General features: G+C 39.8%; 1 protein-coding gene across 5 annotated transcripts; it reads right to left on the bottom strand.

The window, feature by feature from the left end:
- Window positions 1-368: 368 nt before the first annotated feature.
- LOC137956640 (CBS domain-containing protein CBSX3, mitochondrial-like) lies at window positions 369-7,952 on the bottom strand. Of its 5 annotated transcripts, none has more exons than XR_011113256.1 (5): window positions 7,258-7,740; window positions 7,092-7,172; window positions 5,734-5,994; window positions 793-866; window positions 369-581 (listed from the first exon to the last, which is right to left on the bottom strand). XR_011113256.1 is itself a non-coding variant. In XM_068804206.1 (5 exons), exons 2-5 carry the CDS (start codon window positions 7,099-7,101, stop codon window positions 439-441), a joined length of 288 nt encoding a protein of 95 aa, XP_068660307.1. In that variant the 5' UTR covers window positions 7,102-7,172; window positions 7,867-7,949; the 3' UTR covers window positions 369-438. The 5 variants fall into 5 exon arrangements, 2 of the variants coding, with proteins under 2 accessions (XP_068660307.1, XP_068660306.1); XM_068804206.1 differs by lacking the exons at window positions 5,734-5,994; window positions 7,258-7,740 and adding exons at window positions 659-719; window positions 7,867-7,949; XM_068804205.1 differs by lacking the exon at window positions 5,734-5,994 and adding an exon at window positions 659-719.
- Window positions 7,953-16,573: the final 8,621 nt, after the last annotated feature.

Here is a 16,573-nt window from a genome sequence, read left to right on the forward strand (position 1 = left end):
GGACAGGGAAACCTCCCTCTCGATGTTATTCCATGATATATTAACTATTATTTCATTAATGATAGTTTGGAAATTTTATTCTTGTATCACGGTTACCCTAATTTTCTTTTTATAATTAAGGGGTACCGCTATTAATGTTTTATCATCACCATGGAACTAGAATTGTAGCCCAAAAGATGTTAGAGAAAATACCTATAAGTATATACAATTTCTTTTATAAACTATTTCATCTTTATAATAGATTACCACAGCGATAGAAAGACAGGACGCATATTATTGTTTTTCGTGTTTGTTTTTCTTTTTTTTCATAATTATTATTATTAATCTCGATAATTTAAGATCAGGACGCATAATTCTTAACAATTGGTATTAGAGCTTTGGTTCGTGATTAATAGTAATGGCTAGTAGAAAAAAATGGTTCGTGATTAATAGTAATGGCTAATATGCTCCTTGTATGTATGCATTAAGGCGATCGAGCTCATCACGGTGCTCGCTAACTACTGCTCGAACAACGTCACCAATAGAGACCATCCCAATCATCTCCTTGTCATCAATGACTGGAACGTGCCTGATACGATTATCTGCCATCAACATCCACAGCATGCTCAATACAACCATTCACATTCCCATGCAAGGCTTGAATAGAGTAAATACAAACCAGTCATGAGTTGCATTGCCCGCAGAACTTTTGTATCCGATGTCACTGTGATGAGCTTGTTCTAAACAGTAACATGGAAATAACCTCATCAAGTTTTCAAACTATAGCCAAGATAAGAAGAGCCAGTAGCTTACCTCTTCAGTCATTATGTCCCCAACTTTTGTTGACTTGGATGACCTTCCCTGCACAATGATCTTCCTCAGATAATCTGAAAACAGAAATGGAGCACCAGTTATGTCAACAACAAAATGGCCATACTTATTGAACACGTGTCAAGCTACAAAGGGATACACTTTGAGCTTAAGATCTCATGACTGTTAATGGGCGGGCTAATGGAACAATAATAGCTGTTAGTTTCTGCAAGAAAAAGATGTCTCAAGAGTTTTGATCATTGATCGGACCCAGAACAAAGAGTAATAGTCATGTGTAAATGCCTCTGCTCCAACCTTATTTTGTCAGTGGGGAGAAAAAAATTACCTTGGGATGATTCCCTTGCAAATCAACGCATGCAGATAAGAAAATCTGTGGATTATCACATCATGAACAATCTAAAATCGAACCAGACAGATAAAAGGTTCGATGGATAGTTATCCTGTGACCTATCTAAAATCACTCCATTTTGTGATCAATATTATCTTCATGTGACCAGAGGATTTGCAATTCACTTCTTCTGTGACTAAAGGATAGTCATTGCTAAGGATCACTCTCTATTTTTTCAAATGGTGAAAAATTCATTAAGAACGTTCCCTTGAGGATGACAGTGTTGCAATACTTGATTGCTGCTAATCCCAACATGACAAAAATCACTTCCCAAGTCAGAAATTTCATTTTGTTTGTGTCAACTTGTTTCAAGTTTGTGTCCCGTGACTCTGAGCTCATGACCTACTTTGGCCCTATGTGTATCTCTGACTCCACTTCTGCTGAGTTTTAGGCCCTCCTCAATGGCCTCATTATCTTCCTAGATCATCTCTTCAGCCTGCTCCATATTGATGATTCTCCTCTCCTTGCACCCTGTCGTGGCAACATTGAGATGTTTTCTATATTATCATGGACATTCTACCCCATATTACTTGTATTTGGTCTCATGTACCTAGATCTGTTAATTTTGTTGTTGATGTTCTTGTTAAACATGGAACCTCCCTCCAATCCCTTGTTGTAAGGGGTGTGCTTCCCTAGTTGTTTGTTTATTGTTTCTTGCTTAATAAAGAGAACACTACTTCAAAAAAAAACAAAAAAAACTTGTTACAAGGTTGAGAGAAAGCTCATTAGTTTATTAACCATAAGACAGCAAAGACCAAATTAGACTGGATCTTATAGAGGACGATCATCATCAAACACTAGACTAATGCTTTAGTGAGCTTCTTGAAGATCCTTGGACAGGAGAACAGTGCTACACGGACCAAAAATAACAGCCAACTCTGATTTGGCATGAGAATACTTTCAGCTGGGAATTGTAAGCCCACATCATCTTTTATGCCATCCCACGGTGAGGAGGCACAGAATTTTTAAAACCCACTAAAAAAATTTAAATTAAAAATAAAGATGAAAGATTATCACTAAAACAAGCTTTATCAGAACCACTAACCACAAGATGAGAGAGGAACTACAATGATTAATAAGGTAGAGTCCCAACAAGAGCTAGTATTTTCTCATGATTATTATTTAAACCTATCTGAAAACCTCACAAATTAAAGTGAAAGAAATTTTAGTTTCCTCAGATGTTATGGAGGTAAATGACATCCCATTTCATATGCCTCAGCACATGATTACAAGAAGTGATCTGACATTGCTAACTAGCTGTCAAGAAGGAAACTACTGAAGGACAGAAAAATTGTGGTTGTACTGATACTCAGAAGCAGGACATTGAAACCTGCAATTAGTACTGAACGCTTAAAGTGATGAATTATACTAATAGAACAAAAAAGCCCATATCATCCCTGCTAAAATATATACAAGGTTATTTTAGTCATTTCCAGTTACTAGTGTATACTTCTGGAGTTATGTCATTTAGGAACCGATGGTTCAAGTGTGGTTGAATACTGACTTGTATTTGTAAAGTTAAGCAAGTAGAGGTTATGAGGGGTAGTATTGTAATCTTACCATTGTAACCACTTAAGTGAAATAAAAGACGAGGGAAGCTCGATTGTTTGCCTCCAACAAGTGCTGCTTCAAGCATTCTCTCCAGCATTTTCCCTATTTTATCTTCCTTTCTTTATTTCTTCTTCAATTTCTTACTTTTTTTCTGATATCAACTATGTCAGGCCTTTGTAGGGGTTCTTCTTCCCTCTTCTTGAAGTTTGCATATTCTAGAAAGAGGGACTTCTAGTAATTCATTTGATTGGAGTTAAAGGTCAGACCTTTTGTTAGAAGATCAATTGAAGGGTAGCATCATCATTTACCTACTGTAATGTCCAGGAGTTACATTATCTTATTCTGTGTTTAGTTTTGTCCCTTGTCTTATTTTCATGTAATTTGAGTAAGTAGGGAGATATAAGGGTTTAAGTGTTCTTAAGTGTGTAGGAGCATTTCTATAATTTGTGCTGAAATTACTTATTAAAAGGCTGGGGGTCGAGCAGAATCCCCAAGGAGAGTTATTCCAGAACTCTTTTTTTCTCTTCTCTTTCTTCTTCTCCCTCTTAGTTCCTCTATATATACACTTCAATGTCACACTTTTTCATGGTATCAGAGTAATAGATCTTGGTTGGAAGTTTGACTTAACTGGTGGGTAAAAATCTGAATTTTTGTGTTTTTCTTCTGCCATTACCCTAGGGTTGATGGCCTACACTGTTGTTTGAACAGTTCTGAGATTGATTACTGCCCCATGAAGGTTTAATGAGTTGAAATCTATCCTTTTTGCACTGTGCGCACCCCAATAATGGGTCCTCTGCCTGCATCATCCTGAACCTTGCCGACTCCATCCCTATTTCTTTATGTTTTTTTGTTGCTTATGAAATTTAATTGAAAAGAATTGGATTACTGTACTTTTGAGGTTGGCGTACAATGAAATTTTGGCCCTAACCCTAATCTGCAAAGTGGGGTCCTCCTAACCATTTTTTCTAGAAGTGTGTGAGAAGTAAAATCACGGTTGAATCTTAATCCAATGGCTGATTCTAGTGAGGGTATTACCCCTTTGAGGGAATGTGGGAACTCAGAAGAAAACAAAGCAATTCTCGACCCCTCTATTAAATAAGTGCGTTATGGTACATTTACAAGATTGCCCCTCGTACACTTAATCACTTAACTCCCTATATCTCCCATTCTACATAGTCAAATTACATGAAATTCAGTTTATACATATAATAGAACATGTAGAGAAAGATAATATAAGAATCCGTAACAAATGCAGATGCCAAATGACCATAATACCCCTCAGTAGATTTTCTACACCACCTACACTATTAGGAATTTGGAATGGAATAGGAAACGATCCACTTTTCTTTTAACATCGTAACTATGATCAAGGAAGGTCTAAAGACTAGGTTAGTCCCTCCAATAGCTTACTCTAAAAAATAGCTATTACCTCTCACATAACTATCTTCTCTAAAATTACTAAGGCGTCTTTCTCCATCAATAATGGATGGGCTACAGACTAAGAACAAAAGAAAAGAATGTAAAACACTAAGTAGTCCTACTAGCTGTGTTAAGTTGGGTCCAAGGCCTATCCCAAAAAATGACTAGCCACCTTAGGAAGCTTCTTTCCCAACTAATAAACTCAAGATCTTTGTACTCACTAATCCATGTGGGACTATTCCTTAACACTCTCCCTCACGTGTAGACCATCTTTTGTGGCTCTACAAGTGGATAATTTAGGAGTAGGCAGTTTAGGTGTAGGCCCTCTTTTGTGGCTCTACAAGTGGATAGTTTTAGGTGTAAGACCTTTTTTGTGGCTCTACAAGTAGATAGTTTTTAGGTGTAGGCCCACATATGAGTACTTGCTCTGATACCATGTTAAGTTAGGTCCAAGGCCTATCCCAAAATGATTAGACACTTTAGGAAGCCTCTTTCCCAACTAATAAACTCAAGATCTTTGTACTCACTAATCCATGTGGGACTATTCCTTAAAAGCTGAAATCAAACAAACACCATGTTGTGCAGGAAATAGCTTCTTGCATAAACTGGCTTAATATGAAGGGTAAAACATTAGTTTCTCTAGTTCAGAGCTGAGGACATCCACTAAACATTTTTGAAGAAATCTTCTTCGCTGTTTCCTCTGAAAACTTCTCTCTTAAATTTTTCAAATTGATCCAATTCGACCTCTTTTCTTTGTGCAGTTTTTAGGCCATATATATAGAACTGGAGGCTCCATCATTGGGAGCCATGTAAAGAGCCTCCATGAATGGAAGAAATCATGCTAACATCATGAAGAATAAGGTTTCTGCAGAAGAGTAACAGAATCTTGGTTTTGTAGTTTGTGAGCTCAGGTATGATTGGAAGATGCTTTAGCCAATAACTAACAGTAGGTCCACCCTAGCATGTTGAGACTCTTAAACTAAAGCACGGAAAAGGCTAAAATTGCTTTCTTTCCCTACACTTCCCACAACAACTAACCTGAAATTTGTGGTTGCACACACTAGCAGCTAATACATGGCTAGTGATAGTTACATCAACAACAATACCAGAAAGCATAAGAAACATCATAAGCATCTAAGCAACAAATATTTAGGAAGCTGTTGTGTACTTCTCTCAGTGATTATTCCAGCAATTGATTTCTGTTCTCCTGGTCTTACAACCACAAGAGCACCAACATTATGTTGTGTCATCTGCGATATATTTATCTCAGAAAAGGTTATCAACAATAAAGTTGGAAAAGCATGTATATAGAGAGCCTAACTGAGAAAGCTACATCTTCTAATTTATTAAGCAGCAACACCCCCCCCCCCCCCCCCCCCCCCCCCTCCAAAAAAAAGGAAGAAAATATACCCCTCCAACCACTAAACCAGGATACCTGGACTACGGTCTGCCCAAAAAATAAAGAATTTTTTTTCTACAGAAGACCTTATTGTTCCAGTCATAGATGAAGCAGACCCTTAAAAGGAAAGATTAGAGAAATTAGCACAAGAAGGCATAGCACTTACTGATTTGACAGCATCGTAAACAGTGTCATTTGTTGTGCACCAAAGCCAAGACCCATCAGCACTTTGACCTTTCACTTTCATGATGTCTGAGATTGTGGCACTTTCAAATCCATGTTCTTCCAGTCAAGCAGAGGAGGCTGACTTATATCGTGAAAATATGGTAGGCTGCACAACTGGATCCACAATGCGGATGTGTTGCAGCACAGCATATTTGAGAACACTTGAGTGACCTCTAATTGCTCGAATTACACCTTGCATATCCTTGAAAAGCACGAAGACAAATAAGGAGTTTGAGGCAGCTTCGATGCGATCTAAGCTTTCAACTACCAAAGAATAACTGTTGTTATTAATCCAAAAAATGTGAAAATACGCTTTCAGTATTCCACTTCAGTTCTTTCTTTTTGAGCAAAAAAGCCTTGTATTTTGCTCTCCAGTTCTTTCATTATTGTCTTGTTTCCCACATGAAGGTAGAGTCTTCATTCAGACATCTAGTGTACCTCTTATGTCCAAACAGATAAAACTATAAAGTTGGAGAGCTCCTTCAGATGACTAGGTGACGTAAAAGGATCTCTATCCAACTAATAAGTAGAAGAACTTTCTCAAGTCCAAACCCATGTGAGATTATTCTCCCACCGTTCTTTCAGACTTAGACAACCAGTTGAGATGTGCAAAACGTACACAACCCCATAATAATTACGCACTAACACTCCACCTTGCATTTGGCCTAAACAAACAACTTTTTTTACTAATCCAATGCACTGATAACATACATACACAGGCCTCATTGAACTCACACATGGGTTACTAAACTGAAAGAGATGGGCCTAGAAGGATATGGATTCCCTCTATTACCATGTTGAAGTTAGACCAATTACTCATATAACAACTATCTAAAGTAACGAGGCCTCTTCCCAACTATTAAGCACATGAACCTTTTAAGCTCAACTTGTGTGGGACAACTCTGCGACAACTTCTTTCGCTCTCAAACAAGCAGCCTAAGACAAGCAACACATGTACAACCACATAACGATAAGACTTTTTACCTACCAACAAGACCAACATCACGTGTCGTGACTCTCAAGTAAATGTTAGAGGGTGTAGTAGTTTCCAACATGAAAATATATAAACTGAAACTTCTAGTTAACAAAATCAGAAAAAGTCATTTGGCATCATTTCTGAAAAGAAAATCTAATAAATCTCGTAGTCACCAGTAAACACAATCAGAAAGATTTGTTGAAGATGAACCAGGAAACAAAAGATGATTGGAAAAGTAGAAGCAGATTTTTCTCAAAAGAATTAAAGGAACCTCTTCCTTAATAAATGTTGGCATGATACAAATGAAGAAAAATAGTCCCCACCTTTCTTCATAATGTAAAATGCGTCACTCTCCCTTGCACCAGTAACAAACCTCTAATGTGACTCAAACAGCAACTGATTTTCTGCAAAAAGCTTTGTATGAAAGATTAAAAGAGTATAAAGAAGAAGGAAATTCCAACCTCCATGTAGAAAGAGAGAAGGGACAACCGTAGCCTCAAGATACATGCGGAAGAGAAGTATTGCCGACAACATTTTGGGGAGGGGAACGCAATCTTTCGCTTTGGAAGCAAAAATAATATCTGCTAATCGGGAAACATGCTTCCAATAAAATGATCAATGATGACAATTGTCAACATTGCCATCCAAAATATGACCGATCACCAAGGACATGCAGCTTACTTAGACATCCAGTAAACCAAGTTAGCAGAGTCACCCTCAATGACCACAGGAGTCGACAACTCTGAGAGAAGAGCTTCAAACCGAGAAGAAGATGGAAATCAGGTAATTCACGGAGGAAATCACAGAAGGCTGAAAAAAGGGTGAAACAATTCTTGTGCCGTCACTTATCGAGAAAATGGATAAACAAATATTTAGGGAACAGTATGCAGGTAAGCTCAATCTGATCCGATCCAAACTGATAAAGAGTTTCTTAGAGCAGAAGGAGTCTTTATTGATTCTCAAAAGTCCTACAAATCCTCGAAGAGAACGATTACAGTTGAACGAGAATATAGAAAATACATGCATTCTACAATATCTGGACCGCCTAATAGAGGCAGTAGAAAATAAGGAAGATGGAAATGGATAATAGGACCTCACCACTAACTGGAAGAAGAAGGGGATACGATGTCGTCACCGGCAATGGAACGCGCGAACACCAGCAGGAAAGCAGACCCAGCAGGAAGTCGACCTATGACTTTACAATTAAATAAAATTAAATAACCTATATACGCTTATCCATCAAGGGTACTTCTCTTTCTTAAAAAAGAAAAAACGAAAAAAAATTTGAATCAAGCCGAAGGGGGGATTTTTGTTTTGTAGTTGGAAATTGGAATTGTTAAACGAGTAAACTGATTGACTTTACAGTTTCCAACGACAGCGAGACAAGGGCTCCTCCCGATTAAAGGCAGATGGAGGAAGAAGAGCCCGCCTCTCTCTCTCCATCATGGAGGGGATATGGGACAATTTACTTTTAAAAAACTCGTCTTAACTCTAGAGATTGATTTTTATTTTCTTTTGGTTTTGGGCCTTTGGGCAATTTTCACAACTCTTAATATTAACTATTGAATATATTAAATACAAACGCAATAGATGAAAGTTCATTCACCTGATTCTCTTGATTACTATTTATTCCTTTCATGCAATAGGTTACATAAAATCTGGGTCCTCCCTTAAGCACAAGTAACGTGAGCAAATCCCTCACTAACCTAGACTACTCCAAAATGATGTGAAAAGAAGAAATTGGTTGAATCACGTTGGGAGGTTCATTATGGAGAAACATTGGCACGTATTTAAAAAAGAAAAGTTGTCCTTAATTTGCTGAAGGCCAAAAGATCTTGACATCTCAATTCGATCGGCTACGAACAGGAGTTCATGGTGCATTATTCTTGTAAACGAGTATTTTTAGAGTACTCTTAAAATCTAGATCTAGACGTTACAAGGGGTTGAGCTATGAATAATGCAGGTAGTAGGAGACTTTACATCGTTATGTGACTTGTGGATATGTTATTGTGTGCGTGCGATTTGGGAGTTCAACCTCTTCTCGTCAATTTGTTTTAGCTATTATCTGTTTATTTGGGTCTGTTGAGAATTTAATATCAATCGGGCCGATCTCTCTTATATTCATGTTACGCCTTCACTAAAGCCTCGAGGTTTTAGCACAACTAGTTTCAATATGGTATCAGAACAAGGTAGGTTCCGAGTTCGAGTCTCGCTCCCACCTGTTTCCACGAGTGACAAATGGCAATGTGCGGGGGAGTGTTGAGAATTTAATATCGATCGGGCCGATCCCTCTTATATTTATCTTGCTCCTTCACTTTTGCCTCGAGGTTTTAGCGCAACTGGTTTCAATATGGTATCATAGCAAGGTAGTATCCGAGTTCGAGTCTCGCTCCCACCTGTTTCCACAAGCCACAAATGGCAACGTGCGAGGGAGTGTTGAGAATTTAATATCGACCGGGCCGATCCCTCTTATATTCATGTTACGCCTTCACTAAAGCCTTGAGGTTTTAGCGCAAATGGTTTCAATATGGTATCAGAGCAAGGTTGGTCCCAAGTTCGAGTCAGTATCAAAGCAAGGTAGGTCCCGAGTTCGAGTCTCGCTCCCACCTGTTTCCACGAGCCACAAATGGGAGTGTTGAGAATTTAATATCGACCGGGCCGATCCCTCTTATATTCATGTTGCGCTTTCACTTTAGCCTCAAGGTTTTAATGCAACTGGTTTCATATGGTATCAGAGCAAGGTAGGTCCTGAGTTTGAGTCTTGCTCCCACCTGTTTCCACGAGCCACAAATGGCAACGTGCGGGGAAGTATTGAGAATTTAATATCGATCGGGCCGATCCATTTTATATTCATGTTGCGCCTTCACTATTGCCTCGAGGTTTTAGCGCAACTGGTTTCAATATGGTATCAGAGCAAGGTAGGTCCCGAGTTCGTGTCTCACTCTCACCTATTTCCACGAGCCACAAATGGCAACATGCGGGGGAGTGTTGAGAATTTAATATCGACAGGGTCGATCCCTCTTATATTTATGTTGCGCCGTCACTATTGCCTCGAGGTTTAGCACAAGTGGTTTCAATAGGGTCTTTTTCTCCATTTTTTTTGTTGTTGTTGTTGTGTTGACAGTTTGAAATTTCTGCAGCTCCCGATTGAGTCACTTTATTATTAGAGCTTTTAATAATATGTTTAAAGTATTTATAAGAAATTTTCAGATTGCAATTTTGTAACCATTAAGTAGAAACCTAAGGAGTTTGTATGTGTTGCTGCAATATTTTAGGGATAGGAAGGTGGTAGTCAAGCTTGGCATCTCTACGTTTATTTGCTATCTTAAGTGGCAAATGAAAATAATCAGCTCATATAGAGTCTTCTCAAGCTTCTTCCATGGAGTTTGCACAATAACTTCGAATGGAAGTGGAGGTATGGGTTGAGAGAAAGAGAAAAATCCTATAAAATTATCTCTTCTTTCCTTTTTTTTTTCTAGTAGAAAAATAGTATAATGCAGAGAGAAAATATATTTTTCTTGTATTTTCTTTTTGTTTAAGATTCTAAAATGCCTATGTATGAAGTGTTGAATAAAATTTTGCATACACAACCACAAAGTTGTTGTTCTATTCAGTCCACGTACTGAATACAAACCCTCACAGCAGGCAAATACACACGTATTGGATACAAACCCTCACAGTGGACAAATACACATCCAACGAAACAGAATACACAAACAATTTAAAAAAAAATAGAGCTTGAAGAAAGGAAAAAAAAACCTTATTTGGTTTGCTTGCGTCGTCCTCTTCCTATTCCTTTCAGATCCACTCGTTTGGCGAACTCTCACTGCACGACCAAGCTCCTTCCAATGGTGTCTTGCACGTCTCTACAGGAACGTCTCTGTGAGACCTTCTTCTTCTTAGTGCCCTCTTTCTTTTCCCTCTTCTCTCTATCTTCGATCTCAGACCTAAACTCCCCCTTTTTCTCTTTCTTTTCTTCTCTATTTCTGTCCCAAAAGTCCTCTAACTTTCTGTTTCTCTTCTTTGTTTCTGCCTCGTAAAATCGCCCCCCTTTCTGTTTCCTAATTTATCAACTTACTATTTCTTGTCTTTCACGACACGCTACTTCTATGACTTAAAGCAAAAGGTAATGGGTTCAATCAGGCTAGGCCCCTTTAGTATGCTGGTGTTGATTTTCAACACTCCCCCTCAACACCAGCTCCTATGCCTAGATCATGTTTCATCAACACGGTCATGCCTCTTGATATCTTCATCTTTTGGCCTTCTCCGTTGCACATCCTCTTCCCTCTTTTGCCAAGTTCCCACTGAATTGTCCCTTTCCTTCTGTCGCTCAAGTCCCTCTCCTTTGACTCGTGAATAATGCCCTGAATTTGAATCCCAATCTCTATGCAGATAAGAGTGACCAGTATCATCTCTCCCTCTAGAGACCAAATGGCTTCTTTCCACCTCATGTCTCCCATCTCGACCATAATCTTCTCTCCTTCGATAAATTGACTCATCTCCATCTTGAATTCTTCTTGCTTCTCCAACCCATCTTGAGCAACTTCATCTTCTCCACCTTCTCCTCTTCTCTGATAATCCCTGCTACTCCCAGATCTTCCCTTGCTACCATCACTATGAGCTGGCCTCATTTCATCCTTAGCTGCATCACCACAACACCCAGATTGGCCTGCATTCTTCCAATTATCAGTACGAAATCCCATATCATTTTTGGTCCCCACTTTTACTTGGCTAGAATCATTCCACTTCTTTTTACTATTGTCGTCCACTGCTTTACTCCAAGAATCTGGCTTGTGGCTTGCCAGTGCCCTATCCAATCCATTCACTGACTTGGAAGAATAACAAACTTGATCCATCTTATTTCCCCAAGTGTCATCACTTGAGCAAAATGTCATCTTATCCCACACAGAGGCTTTGATAGATTGACCAGTTTGCTTCCTTGTTTTCTCCCAAGGATCACACTTTGAGAGTGTTGCAGCCTTTTGCCAGTCATATACTGCTTCATTAGGTTCCCCAGCTTGATTTGCTTTGCCCTCGCATGGGTTAGCACTGGAGCCCACATCAGCCTTTTCCCATCCACCATTTGAGTTACTAGTTCTACCGGTTTGATTCAATTTGATCTCCACTGGAATAACAATGGAGCCCCCTGTAGCTTTCTCCCAGCCAGCTGTTGCTTTACCAGATTCATCAGTTTGATTTGATTTCCCCTCCCAAGCATCCACACTTGAGCCATGTGCAGTCACATTGTATGACTGCTTTTGTTTATCTTCAGGTGTTATTACAGTGAGAGCTAATTTTTCTTCCCCTATTACAAATAGCGCTTCAGCATCCCAACTCTCTTCACTGTTCTCCTGAGAAGTGTAGGTGGCAGTATTACCTTCAACAAACTTTTTCTTGGACCAGCAATCGTTCGCCATGCGGCCCATCTTCCCGCAGTTGTAACACTTGCCATCGAACCTTCTACTATTTTCACGATTCTTCGAAGTTCCCCTTGGACGAGAGTTTCCCTCTTCTTGGTGACTTTTCACCTTGTCACCATCCTTTCTAGATTCACTGCCAGTGTACCGCTTGAAAGTACCTCTGCTCTTGCTAGTGTAGAGCGCTTCCTCCTTACCCTTTAGCGAGACTTCTTCCATTTGCTTAACCAAAGCTTCCTGACCAGCAAACAAATTTTCAAACTCAACAAGTGATGGCTGAGTCGGCCATCCCTATACAGCGGCAATGAACCCTCGATATTCGGGTCTCAAACCATGGATAATTATTCTCTTTATCCTGGTTTCCCCAATAGAAGTTGTTGGGTCTAATTTTGAAATTTCTCGGCATATCGACTTCATCTTGTGAAAATATTGAGCAATAGTCATGTCGCGTTGCGCCATTGATAGAAGCTCGTTCTCGAGCAGTTGCAATTTTACATTATTCTTCTTTGAGAATAGTGTAGTGAGAGTGTCTCATGCTTCCTTCGGTGTTTTTGCATCCCGGATGTGCTCCAACATTTCTTCTTCAACTGTGGTATTTAAAGCAAACATTACTTTGCATGCTTTAATTTTCTATTTTCGTAAGATGTCATTGGCATCGTCTGTCGCCGGTTGTGTAACTTCACTGCCACCGACAACCTCCCATAGGTCTTGACCTTGTAGGTAGGACTCAATAGATGTTGACCACGTGTTATAGTTTTTGTTGTTGAGTTTCTTGATTCCTCCAACCACTTGAAGGTCACTCATAATGCTGGCAGGACTTTTACTATACCGAACAAGGTACCTTGCTGTTCACAACTCAAGATAGCTTCACCAAAAAACAACGGTCCTTGATCGTCCCGCTCTTATACCAATTGTTGAATAAAATTTTGCATACACAACCACAAAGTTGTTGTTCTATTCAGTCCACGTACTGGATACAAACCCTCACAGCGGGCAAATACACATCCAACGAAACAGAATACACAAACAGAGTATTAAAAAAACAGAGCTTGAAGAAAGAAAAAAAAAGACCTCCTTTAGTTTGCTTGCGTCGTCCTCTTCCTGTTCCTTCTAGATCCACTCGTCCGACGAACTCTCATTGCACGACCAAGCTCCTTCCAATGGTGTCTTGCACGTCTCTGCAGGAATATCTCTTTGAGACCTTCTTCTTCTCAGTAGCCTCTTTCTTTTCCCTCTTCTCTCTGTCTTCGATCTCATACCTAAGCTCCCTCTTTTTCTCTTTCTTTTTTTCTCTATTTCTGTCCTGAAAGTCCTCTACCTTTATGTTTCTCTTCTCTGTTTCTGTCCCGTAAAATCACCCTCCCTTCTGTTTCCTAATTTATCAACTTATTGCTTCTGTCTTTCACGACACGCTACTTCTACGACTTAAAACAAAGGTAATGGGCTCAACCGGGCTGGGCCCCTTTAGTATGCCGGTGTTGATTTTCAACTTTTTTGTATTTTCTTTTTGTTTAAGATTCTAAAGTGCCTATGTATGAAGAATAGTTTTCTCTTCTTGTTCTTTTATTTTATTTTGACTTATATAACTGCCAAAGTGGCCTTAAAAGGTTTGATAGATCGGAGGGGGAGCTCGTATTAAAGTATAACATTGTCTCTTTGGAGCGGCATCCATTTGTGCAACTAGCATCATTTAGAATCCCAGGTTATTATCACAGGAGAATACCAAGTTGACCCAAGCATCGACCATGGTTGGGCTCTTCGGTCGTTGTCAAATTTCCATCTCCAACTTTTGGGACGCCGTGTTGGATTCCCTATGATTGGTTAATGAACATGGTAAATGGTGTATAGCCCTACTAGTGTCGCGATCGCCTTTCACATATTCGCCTTTGAGCCAGGAGCGATCCTTTTTGGCAACTTTTATTTATTTATTTTTTATTTCTGCTCCCAGATTCTTTGACGGAAGGTTCGAGAGTGTGAGAGAGCGGGAGAGAGCGGGAGAGATGCGACTTATCTAATAAGAGAATTCAAGAGTCATTTAAGGTAAGATTGGTGTGTTGTGTCAAGTTGGAGATAACGGATTCTCACGGGATAGGGATACTGGATAGACCTCCTTTTAATTATTCCACCCCCAAGAGATTCACTTCATCTTCTTGCTCTGCGCTGTCTGTGCTTGTTACGTACTTGGGAAAAAAAAAACTTTTCCGGCCGGCTTCGACACTGAAACACCAACTTGCATTTGCACTCCCCTTGTAATTGAGATCTTCCATCAATATTCTGACAATCTTGTTATCAACGTCATTATGTTTCTAGCATGTCTGAATTTCTTTTCCCATTCCCTCCATCTTTTGCCTCATCTCCGATCGATTTGGATACTTATTCGGATTCTTAAACGTGACACTGATTTGAACCCACTTGAATTACATACTACTGTGGCCGACTCAATCCGATTCTTGGGTTGGTCGTTTAGGCTAAAGCCATTAGCAATATAGCATGGATCCCCTTTTAACTGGGCTAAAGTAATCGTCTGTATCTCGTTCGTAGATGTTCTTAAAAAAGAAAAGAAAGAAAAAGGAGTATCTTTTTTTGTAGGATGACAGCTTCCTCTCCTCCTCAACAAACACTAGAGTCGAGTCGGTTGAATCAGTTCGTTTTTCCTTTTCTATGCGGAAGTCATCTCTGCCGAGTACTGTGCCCTGGAAGTATCGGTCAGATTTTGAGTGAGTGATTTTGTTAAGAACTGATAGCAAAGGTGAGGGTCTCATATCTATCTGCCTACAGGAAAGGAATTTTTTGTTTAAAAACCAGACAAAAGGGTTATCCGCCGACGCATGGGGACGTAGAAGGGCATAGAAGGAGGAGAAGGGAAAAGAAAGAAGAGTGGAAAATAAAATAAAAAAGTGGAAGATAGATACAAGGACGTGGTTTGACTGGCTTCTGAATTCTGTATGGCATCTGGTCTACGTTTCCAAGTTTGCAGATAAGCGTGAGCGGTGCAAGAAGAGGACAAGCAGGTGCTTGGATGTTCAGCTCTTCCACTTTATGAATGTTTCCAAAGGTGCTGAGGAGAACCTCACATAAGGCCAATCGTGAATCTATCCGCCTCTAACCCAATCCAATCATCTCCACTGCCCTCTCGTAACTAGAAAAAGACCGAGTCGATCAGAGATATCCTCTCACTGACCAAGAGCACAATATCCATCCCTCCTGCCTCACCCGTGACTCCCCTGTCTCCACTCGAATAAAGGACTATTCTCGACTGCCGGGGGAATTTCTAGAGGATCATTTACTGTTGCTTGCTTCTTACATACTTATATATATATATATATATATATATATATATAAGCCTGACCATTGATGAGCATATTCGGTTACTTGCACAGAGGCTTCCTCTGACGCTCTCTTGTACTCTATGTCTCTTCTCCATCCGTCTGTAAAGTAAGGTGATACGGTGTCGAGATTGCATGTATAAATATCGTAGATATGTGGTTATCGGAGCACGACAGCGTACATAAATTGAAAGGAATTGCAGTCGATCTGTTTTGATGTGATATATCGAGTTTCATGCATCTATTACAAAAGATATACTGGAGATACAGAGTGCCGCTGTGGTACGATTGACCATCTTGTGCGTCTGCGGTAGATATATATTCTCGATCCCTCTTGTCCCCGACCCCTACTCGCAGCCAAGCTTCTTCCAATCTCGATAATTAATCGACACTAGAGAGAGGGGTCAGGCGGAATATTACAACCTAAAAGCTCCTCTCCGTGCGGCGAAATACAGCTCCACAATCTACATATTACAGCGTAACCAAATATATTCTGCTTATCTTGAGCTTTTACAAAAGTTAATTCGGTGTCAGTAAGACACAAATATGGCAAGAAGAAAAGAGAATAGAAATGAATGGCCTGAAACAGGGGCGAGCAGCCCCTGGTTTTTAATTTGTAGTTATGACATCACATCGCTGGTGTGTAACGTTTCACTGACATCTAAACTGAGAAGCAGGCTTCACAGGCTTCACATCTTAATCTCGCAGGTTAAAAAGCAGAATAACGGCTGAGAGAAGGAAAACAAGGAAACAAGTGTGTTATGAGTTTATCACGCAAAATTTAGCGCAAGAGAAATACTTGCCTAATCAGCTCCTCCGATCCCCTGTACTGTAACTTCTCCCCTTGGTACCTGTCTCCTCTCTCTTCCAGGATGTCTTCTCCTCATGCAAAAAACACTTGGGACTCCCGGGTGGGGCCCTTCAACGCCATCCACCATACCATTTACCTCTCCTTTCCATCTATAAATAGGAGCTCCGCTTCAGGGTCTCCTGCATTCCCTTGTCTGCTTGTTCGTGTCCTTGGGCTTCTCCTTATTCCTTGTTACTTCTCCAAGTACACAG

This window comes from Aristolochia californica, unplaced genomic scaffold (assembly GCF_029961685.1).
Source record: "Aristolochia californica isolate CCGP_79_NKW_82.1479 unplaced genomic scaffold, dmAriCali1.0.hap1 SCAF_2, whole genome shotgun sequence".
NCBI classification, from domain to species: domain Eukaryota; kingdom Viridiplantae; phylum Streptophyta; class Magnoliopsida; order Piperales; family Aristolochiaceae; genus Aristolochia; species Aristolochia californica.

Excerpts from the sequence above, each read along its gene's own strand:
- LOC137956640 (XM_068804206.1), bottom strand. Across the intron at positions 720-792 it reads GGGACATAATGACTGAAGAG|AACAAGCTCATCACAGTGAC; the intron begins GTAAGCTACTGG and ends GTTACTGTTTAG. Across the intron at positions 582-658 it reads GGCAATGCAACTCATGACTG|ATAATCGTATCAGGCACGTT; the intron begins GTTTGTATTTAC and ends TGTTGATGGCAG.